This window comes from Babylonia areolata, chromosome 10 (genome assembly GCF_041734735.1).
Source record: "Babylonia areolata isolate BAREFJ2019XMU chromosome 10, ASM4173473v1, whole genome shotgun sequence".
In the NCBI taxonomy this organism is placed as follows: domain Eukaryota; kingdom Metazoa; phylum Mollusca; class Gastropoda; order Neogastropoda; family Buccinidae; genus Babylonia; species Babylonia areolata.
This window is the reverse complement of record NC_134885.1, coordinates 3,859,252-3,869,251: the sequence shown is the minus strand read 5'-3', so window position 1 is coordinate 3,869,251 and position 10,000 is coordinate 3,859,252. Positions and strand designations below refer to the sequence as shown.

The 10,000-nt window shown below is 44.6% G+C and overlaps 1 protein-coding gene across 1 annotated transcript in view; it reads left to right on the top strand.

Annotated features, from left to right (window-relative positions):
* LOC143286726 (twitchin-like) overlaps positions 1–10,000 on the top strand; it is a 346,369-nt gene that overhangs the window by 78,641 nt on the left and 257,728 nt on the right. The window contains 1 exon segment of the mRNA XM_076594434.1: positions 195–527. Coding sequence (XP_076450549.1) covers positions 215–527 — 313 coding nt within the window. The 5' untranslated portion in view covers positions 195–214.

Below are 10,000 nucleotides of genomic sequence, written 5' to 3'. Positions count from 1 at the left end.
ACCTCGGTTTATCATCTTATCCGAATGACTAGCGTCCAGACCACCACTCAAGGTCTAGTGGAGGGGGAGAAAATATCGGCGGCTGAGCCGTGATTCGAACCAGCGCGCTCAGATTGTCTCACTTCTTAGATAGACGCGTTACCTCTAGGCCATCACTCCATGGTTCAGTTGTGTGTGTGTGTGTTTGTGTGCAGACAAGAGGAGGTTCTTCAGGATGGGGGTGGGAGATGACGTCGCCCCCAGGTTCACCCAGAAGCCGTCCCTTCGGCAGGAAGAGGGGGGTCAGAGGCTGGTCTTCCAGTGCGCCGTGGAGGCCTCTCCCAAACCCGACGTGGCCTGGTTCCGAGGCACCACCCCCCTGGCCCCTTCCGCCCGCCTGCGCATGCGCGTGGACAAGGCCGGCGGCAACCTGTACAACGTGGTGATGGAGATCATGGGGGTGGCCCAGGGGGACGCCGGCACCTACAAGGTGTCAGCCAAGAACAAACTGGGCGAGGTGTCCGCGTCCATAAACCTCAACTTCAGTGGTCAGTGGGCTGCCTTCTTCCACCTCCTCTACCCTTGCTGCCTTCCTGCCTACCTGCCTCCCCCCTCCCCCTTCCCTCCCTCCCTCCCCTCCCCTCCCCTGTCCCCATTCTCCCCAACAGTTCTCTGTGGAGTGGAGTCTTGTGTGTGTGTGCGTGTGTGTGTGTGTGTGTGTGCTCCAATGGGTCCTGTGGGTTTTTCTTTCTTTCTTCTTCTTCTTCTTCTTCTTCTTCTCTTTCCCTCCAGATGGGATGTGTGTATTTATTCCTGGCAGGATCCATCAGCACCACCATTCCTGACCTGTGTTTCGCCAATGATTTTTGGTATTGATTTGGGGTTGTTTTTTTTTTTTTTGTTTTGTTGTTGTTGTTGTTGTTTTTGTTTTGTTTTGTTTTGGTTTTTTTGTTGTTGTTGTTTTTGTTTTGTTGTTGTTGTTGTTGTTTGTGTGTGTGTGTGTGTGTGTGTGTGTGTGTGTGTGTGTGTGTGTGTGTCTGTCTGTCTGTCTGTCTGTCTGTCTGCTTTTGTTTTTTGGGGGGTGGGGGCGCGGGGGGTTGGGGGTGGTTCTTGTGACAAGGTTCCCCTTTCTGTGTTCTATTCTCACCAGATGGGATGTGTGCATTGTTGGCATGGTCCATGAGCATCATCACCATACATAAGCTGTTTCCCCTGTTGGTTTTTGTTGTTGTTGTTGTTGTTGTTGTTGCTTTTTTTTTTCTTGTGACATGGTTCCCCTTTCTCATGGATTATTGCTGCTGTTTTTGTGTGTAGGTGTAGGTATTTATTGTGTTTTTGCTATCATTTTGTTGATATTATTCTCCTGGACACGGAGTTCCCTGCACAGTGTCTTTTCATCCTCGTGCGCCCTGTCATCGTCTGCTGTGCCCAAAGCACTTGGGTCACTGTGGATGTACTCGTTCATTCATTCATTCATTCATTCATTCATTCATTCATTCATTTCATCCATTCATCTATTCATCCATCCACACACCTTCATTCATTCATTCATTCATTTCATCCATTCATCTATTCATCCATCCACACACCTTCATTCATTCATTCATTCATTTCATCCATTCATCTATTCATCCATCCACACACCCTCATTCATTCATTCATTTCATCCATTGATTGATTCATCCATCCACACCCCCTTCATGCCAGTCCATCTTTCCATCACACACACAGGATATGAATTCACTGCCCCAGTGATCGCCAAAAGGTTATGCGTCCTTTTTCTGTGTCTGCACAGAATGCACTGGACTGAGAATGAAAAAACGAACCATGAGGAAATTCAGAAAGAAAGAAAAAATGTCGCGTCGTTAGTTGTAATTTTCTTGCATCTTTGCGAAATAAGTCTAGCTTGAACTACATATAGCTTGTTTGTTGCTCTTTGTTGCTGCTTTTTTGTTGTTGTTTTGTGTTGTTGGTGTTGTTATTGTTGGTTGTCTTTGTTTCTTTCGGAACGGAAGGGGTTTGTCTTTAAAAATGAAGGGTCAGTCTTTCCTCGGATGTAAATTAGTTGGCAGGTTTTGGGGTTCTTTTTTCAGTTTGATAAAATTGTTTGAACTCCCCCCCCCCTCCCCCGCCCCCTCATACCTCCACCAGCCATCACCCCCTTCCCTCCCTCAAACAAAAAAAAAGCATTTTCTTGCTTCTTCTGCGTAAAAGAATTTTTTTTTTAAAATGTTTTAAATTTAGTGGTTTTGAATCCCCCCCCCCCCTCCCCGGCAAGATAAACGTGTTTAGATCGATTTCATCGCCGTGTTTATATCGAGCCGTCAGTTTATTCCCTGTGGAGAACGCCGCCTTTACAATAGCAGCACTAACAGGCACACCTCACTCTGCAGTCCCTCCCCCTTCCCTCCCCCCCCCCCCCCCAGCCCCCCAGCCCCCCTCCCCCCCATTTCCCCCCTGCGGGTACACCGTGCATATGTTGCATTTTCTCCTTTACTTCCTCAGTGAAACAGTGAGAGGAAAGTGATGAGTCAAGAGCAAATCACAGCCAGCACTTTTCTTTCTCTTTATTATTTTATTTTATTTTATTTATTCTTTTCTTCTTTTTTTCTTTTTTCTTTTTTTTTTGACAAGAAGGCAAACATAAACACTGAAACCCACTGCCAGATAAAACAAGATCGGGCTCACCTGCTCACAATCTAAGCAAACGAGAGTGCTCAGAAAACGTTTTTGAACTTTTTTTTTTTTTTTTTTTGAATGGAGAAGCATAGTTGTTTTTGTTTGTTTAGTTGTTGTTGTTTTTTTTCTTAAGGCAGCGTGTATAATCCTGTGGCAAGCAGAAACAAAAATCAGAAATGCCAACAAGATGGAAGACTGGTTTGAGTTTAAAACAAGTTACCAAAAACAAAACAAAAAATGTTCAAAAGAATGACGAATAAACAAATTAAAAAAATATAATAAGAAGAAACACTTCTCAGAGGAATAAACAACATTATCTTTTAAAGAAAAAAAAAAGGTTAGGAAACGGAACACGGAACGAACAAGATGCATGTTTGCGTTGAAAGTCTGGATGCAGGAAAAAGAGAAAGGGGATCGTGGAATGCTTTACAATCTCCTGTCTGAACCAAAACAAAATAAAACAAAACAAAACAAAAATGAAGACCTCTCGCATTGCTGGCAGCTATGTTTTCGGTTTCTGAGAAAGAGAAACAGCCGTCAAATGCCTGTCGTGGGTTTTTCAAATAACAGACCTGAGGGTGTGGAACACTAGTTTTCTGCAGTTCCCTCTGTAAGTGTTCTGTGAGCTTCAGAAAATTGTTTGTTTGTTTGTTTGTTCGTTGACTCACGTGTGCAAACAGTGACTCCCAGTAATCCTACCGTCTCAGTTGTTGTTACTGTTGTTGTTGTTGTTGTGTGTGTGAGTGTGAGTGAGTGCGTGCGTGCGTGTGCGTGCATGAGAGAGAGAGAGAGAGAGAGAGAGAGAGAGAGAGAGAGAGATTGGAAGTGTGTACGTTGTTTTATGGAGCGAGTAAGTGTGTGTACGTAGTGTGTGTGTGTGTGTGTGTGTGTGTGTGTGTGTGTGTGTGTGTGTGTGTGTGTGTGTGTGTGTGTGTGTGTGTGTGTGTGTGTGTGTGTGTGTGTGTGTGTGTTTGCGTGTGTGTGTGGAATTTAAAAGCTGGCATTTTCTCGGCAACCGTTAGTGATACAGGAACCACACTTGGCAGGGTTGTTAACGAAACAGACAGACATTACATCCCCTTTATTTAACATTGCTGTTTGGTTGTTGTTGTTGTTGCTGTTGTTATTGTTTTGGGTTGTTGCTTTTTTTAACATGCGCAAAACATATATAAAAGCATCCCACAAAAAGAACCTGGGGTAAAAAGTGGACAAATCATTAAAAAAAAATTCAAAACCGATCACTCACTCAAAGGCGCACCACACACACACACACACACACACACACACACACACGTCACAACCACGGGCCCACACTCTCTCACAACTGAATCACATTAGAAAAATAACATTCACCTCACCTCACCTCAGGCCCATAACTAAGTAGTCGTTAGGGGAAGCCTGAGGACCGCAGACGCATCCTCCCTTCTCCATCTGTCTCTGTCGGCAGCCGCTGGCAGAAGAAGAAGAGGAAGACAGCGGAAGAACTGGCATGAGAACATCAAACAATGGACCGGACTCCACACACACAATAACATTACAGCTCAGTAAAAGACGTTCGACAGTGAAGAGACAAACAAAACAAAAACCACAGAACACGAACAAGAGATGGATGAAGCAAACAAGACAGAGGAACCACGAGGGAGCACCAGGAAAGGTCACTAAAGTTTTAGAGTCGCGAGTACCTGTGTGTGCAAGGGCCGGCGCGCGTTATGCTGGTTTGCTTTGAAGATTGTGGCCTAAGCTTTATGGCCCAGTTCTGTACATTTTTCCGGCCACTTTGTTAGGTCTGCTGGTGGCAAGATGAGCATTGCTCAAGTGAACCGAGGCGAGGACAAAAAGTTGTTGTTGTTGTTGTTGTTGTTGTTTTTATAGTTGTCGCTGATACTTTGAGACAATGACGAACTGAGCTCACCTGACAGAGAACGACATTACCGCGTGGGTTGGTGTGAGTAACATGATTGTCAACACGTCAACACGTCGTGAGAGAATACAAATAAATCAAAAGCAGAGTGTGCAACGAATTTGCTTCTCTGACGAAAATGTAACGTTTGATAATAATCCATAAAGTTTGATAATAATCCACAATAAATTAAAACAAACAATTGTAACAAAACAACAACAATAGAAACAGGAGCAAACAAGACGAACCAAAAGCCAAATAGCACACACGTCGGAACAAAACTCAAACTGTAATAAAAATCAGAACTCAATGTCTTTGATTTTTAAAAAGATCGTAGAACAAGTGTCAAGGATATGTTCTGTGGATACCGTCAATGCCGGACAGCTGTGTCTGGTACAGATCCTGATACCTTCCATGACAGCTGTGTCTGGTATAGATCCTTACACCTTCAATAACAGCTGTGTCTGGTATAGATCGTGATACCTTCAATGACAGCTGTTTCTAGTATAGATCCTGATATCTTCAATGAGAGCTGTGTCTGGTATAGATCGTGATACCTTCAATGACAGCTGTGTCTGGTATAGATCATGATACCTTCAATGACAGGTGTGTCTGGTATAGATCGTGATACCTTCAATGACAGCTGTGTCTGGTATAGATCATGATACCTTCAATGACAGCTGTGTCTGGTGTAAATCATGATACCTTCAATGACAGCTGTCTGGTATAGATCGTGATACCTCCAATGACAGGTGTCTGGTATAGATCGTGATACCTTCAATGACAGCTGTCTGGTATAGATCGTGATACCTCCAATGACAGGTGTCTGGTATAGATCGTGATACCTTCAATGACAGCTGTGTCTGGTATAGATCCTGATACCTTCAATGACAGCTGTCTGGTATAGATCATGATACCTTCAATGACAGCTGTCTGATATAGATCGTGATACCTTCAATGACAGCTGTCTGGTATAGATCATGATACCTTCAATGACAGCTGTCTGATATAGATCGTGATACCTTCAATGACAGCTGTCTGGTATAGATCGTGATACCTCCAATGACAGCTGTGTCTGGAACAGATCATGATACCTTCAATTACAGATGTGGACAGGTATGAATGCGATACCTTCAATGACAGATGTCTACAGGTATGAATCTGATACCTTCAATGACAGGATGTGTACAGGTATGAATCTGATACCTTCAATGACAGGATGTGTACAGGTATGAATCTGATACCTTCAATGACAGGATGTGTACAGGTATGAATCTGATACCTTCAATGACAGGATGTGTACAGGTATGAATCTGATACCTTCAATGACAGATGTGCACAGTTATGAATCTGATACCTTCAATGACAGGATGTGTACAGGTATGAATCTGATACCTTCAGTGACAGGATGTGTACAGGTATGAATCTGATACCTTCAATGACAGGATGTGTACAGGTATGAATCTGATACCTTCAATGACAGGATGTGTACAGGTATGAATCTGATACCTTCAATAACAGATGTGTACAGGTATGAATCTGATACTTTCAATAACAGACTTGACAAAAGAGAGACGAGGGTTGTGGAGGGAACAGAATTATTGACAATCCCTAAATGAACGATCAGGAAGTCAGTATTTTGTCTTGAGAAATCATTGCTCACAGAGCACTGATGGGACACTTGAAGCTCCTCAACGACACAAGTAGAATGATTCTCACACACACACACACACACACACACACACACACACACACACACACACACACACACACACACACACACACAAGGCTCGTGCAACGGTGCAGAATATGTCAGGAAAACAGAAACAGTAACAACATTTCGATCATACCTCAAAACAGCGGGTGGTAGGCCGTTGAGAGGTTCCATCCCCAGCTGAGTAAGGTCACATGCCATACAAACAGGAAGCACAACCACTGGTTTGAGCCCAGCGGGGGAAAAACCCTGCATTCCTGGGCGTTGGTGGTTTGGTGTCAGTATGAGACTGAAATGTCGGGAAGGGAAGCTTGAGATGTTTGGCCTTTTCGACTTCCACTTACACTGCGCACTCTGGCAGAAGTAGGTGTGTATCGCTCAGAACTTGAGCAGTCACACTGGGAGGAAGCCGCAGTCATCCCCATCGCCTGTAGCCATGGTGCAGATGCTCCATTGAAGATGTACAGAGAGTGGGAACCTTTCTTTTGTCGTTGCATCCTCGCAACAGTTCCAGTGTGTTTAAAACTCTCTCCATACGAACGGCGAAAGAGACGACGTTAACAGCGTTTCATCCCAGTTACCATCATCAAAATATTGCAAGCGGAGCGCTCTTATACTGAAGAGGTGAATGTTGACAAAGAATACCACAGTTCTGACGACGGAAGCTAAAGGTTTGGTCAGTCAGACACCCACTGGACATCCGAGGGGTCTGTGTAGAGGAGAAGAGAGGACTGGCCGTACTGAGTGAGTTAACGGGCGTGTGTGTGTGGGGGGGGGGAGGGGGGAGAGTCAAGGAGGCAAAACATGCATACCTGAATCAAAGAGAATATACACTGAATTCTCCATCCATCCTCTGTATCTGAAAGCCCCGTGTGATCAGGTTGTAGGGGGAGGGGGGGGTGGAGGTTGGGTGGGGGGGGGGGGGCGTGGGGGGGGGGGAGCTGACACATACATGCTGCTTTCTAAAACATGCACTGTGTCTTGACGTCGGCGATCTCATTGAAGGAACTAATTCGGATCTGATGAATTAGTTGAATAATTCGGATCTGATGAATTAGTTGTCTTTCAGTTCAAATATTGTCATTGAAGGAAATAATTCGGATCTGATGAATTAATTGAATAATTCGGATCTGATGAATTAGTTGTCTTTCAGTTCAAATATTGTCATTGAAGGAACTAATTCGGATCTGATGAATTAGTTGAATAATTCGGATCTGATGAATTAGTTGTCTTTCAGTTCAAATATTGTCACTGGAGGAAATAATTCGGATCTGGTGAATTAGTTGAATAGTTCGGATCTGATGAATAAGTTGTCTTTGAGTTCAAATATTGTCATTGGAGGAAATAATTCGAATGTGATGAATTAGTTGAATAGTTCGGCCGGCATCTGATGAATCAGTTATCTTACAGTTCAAACATTGTCAGAATAACCGCACACACTTGCTGACTGAATAGATTCTAGTTGATTTTTATTTTAAAAAAAAAAAAAATTATGTATGTTCTCCTCTGTTCACTTGTCGATAATTTTAGACCTTAAAGAGGAAGGGGAGGGGGGCAGGTCTGTGTGTCCGGGGGGGGGGGGGGGGGGCTGGTGCATGGAAGAGTAACACGAGTTACCTACAAAACTCTACCTTCGGCCCCTGTCAGCTTGGCAGATTGTCAGAAAACAAAAACGATTTAATACATACACAAGATTATTGATATCTATATATATATATCACAGTGCAGTACAAGAAAAAGAGCTATGTGCAGGCCTGAAGGGAAATGGTTCTTAAGGGTGAAGGAAGGGGGGGGGGGGGGGGGTAACCGAAACCTGGGTTGAATTGCATAAGCGATCTCAAAAGAATGGAAGCTGCTTGCCCCAAAGAAGTAATTGCCCAAGTTTCTTCCAAGAAATCAGCGTAGACTTGGAGAAATTCTGAACGCTGAGCAAACGTTAGCCTTGATAGGATCGTTCATGACAGAAAAAAACTCTGAATGCTGAGCAAACGTTAGCTTTGATAGGATCGTTCATGACAGAAAAATTCTGAACGCTGAGCAAATGTTAGCCTTGATAGGATCGTTCATGACGACCTCACACACACACACACTCCCCCCCCCCCCCCCGCCCTCGTGACGACACTACAGGTGTTTAAAAAACCAAATGACATACAGAAACTGACAGGGACATGGCAGGCAGAAACCTGTAGGTATTCTGCAGTCTGGACCTTGCCAATACCCCCCGCAGCACACAGCGTTGTCGTTCCATTTCACGAAACACCTCTCACGAGAGGGAGGGAGGGAGGGAGAGTGAGAGTGAGATAGAGAGGGAGAGAGAGGGAGAGACAGACAGACAAACAAACAGACAGAGACAGACAAAGACAGACAGACAGAGAAAGAGAGAGAGCAAGCGCGCTGTACGTTAACTCGCATGAAAACGAAAGAAAGAAAGAAAGTGTTTTAATTAGCGGTGCAGGTGAGGATTGTTTGCCAGATGCAGCTGCATCCCCTGGCAATTAAAAGGGATGGTTTATCCCCTGCTGGGGAAGAGAGATGGCCTTGCGACACGTGAAGCGATGTTGTTTACTGCCAGACAGCAAAAAGCCAGGCTGAGCAGGCTTAATTGTCAGGCAGTGCCATGTTAGACATATTTCGGGAAACTTATTCAATTGAAACATCCGGAAAAGATCAAATTTCAGTTCGCGCACTGTGTATCGGACCGAGAGACATGAAGGAATTCGGCTGACGTCTAATTTCGTTAATTGATTAATCAGAAGATATGTACTCTGCGTCACTGGCTGAAAAAAAGAGGGGTGTGTGTGTGTGTGTGGGGGGGGGGGGGGGCAGCTCTACATTTACCAGTCCAAGGGGTCTGTGGGTGTTTGGCTGTGTGTTATATTGTTGTCTTTATTATCATCATAAGTGATTGCATTGATACTGAAAACGTGGAATGATGCAAAAGACAAAAAAAGGGGGGGCGGGGGGGGGGGGGGGGGCGAAGAAGTCAATGAAAACCCCATGTCCATTGGCTGACCAGTTGACTGATTGACTGAATAATTTTGTTGGCTGATTACTGAGTCGATGGATTGACTGATTAACTGATTGATTGGTTGTTTGATTGATATAATTTTATCCGTACACATTCACTGCCCACCCTGGCACTAACCCACCAAAAAAACCCACCCTAAAAACAAACAAATAAACAAACAAACAAAAACGAAAAGAAAGAAAAAAAAAGGGGGGGGGGGGGGGGGGGGGGGACTCCGCCAACTCATAACTCTTTGTTCAGTGTCACCCCCTCATGTCATTAATTCTGTCATCAGTTTCATCAACAATGAAGGCACTGTGTTCTGGCCAGACCTGGAGCAATCCAGCCTCCCTTGTTGACAGACAGATAGGGGGGAGGGGGATAGGGGGAGGGGGAGGGGGGCGGGGGGGGTCTCGAGCTCGAATGTTTTATTTAGGGTGAAAAGACGAATTAAAAGATTCTTTCCACGCTCACAAAAAAAGGCATAGAAAAAGAAAATTTAATTAACAGCCTAAGAAGAAAAAGAAAGAAGATTTGGGTGGGGGTGGGGGAGGGCCGCGGGAAGGCGGGGGATGGGGGGGGGGGCGGGGGGGGGGGGAGGGGAAAGAGAGAGAGAGAGAGAGAGAGAGAGAGAGAGAGAGAGAACGGAAAGAGAAAAAAGTATAGAAAAGCATCAAAATAATTGATGGATATAAGATAAATGTCTGAAAGGCGAGCGCGT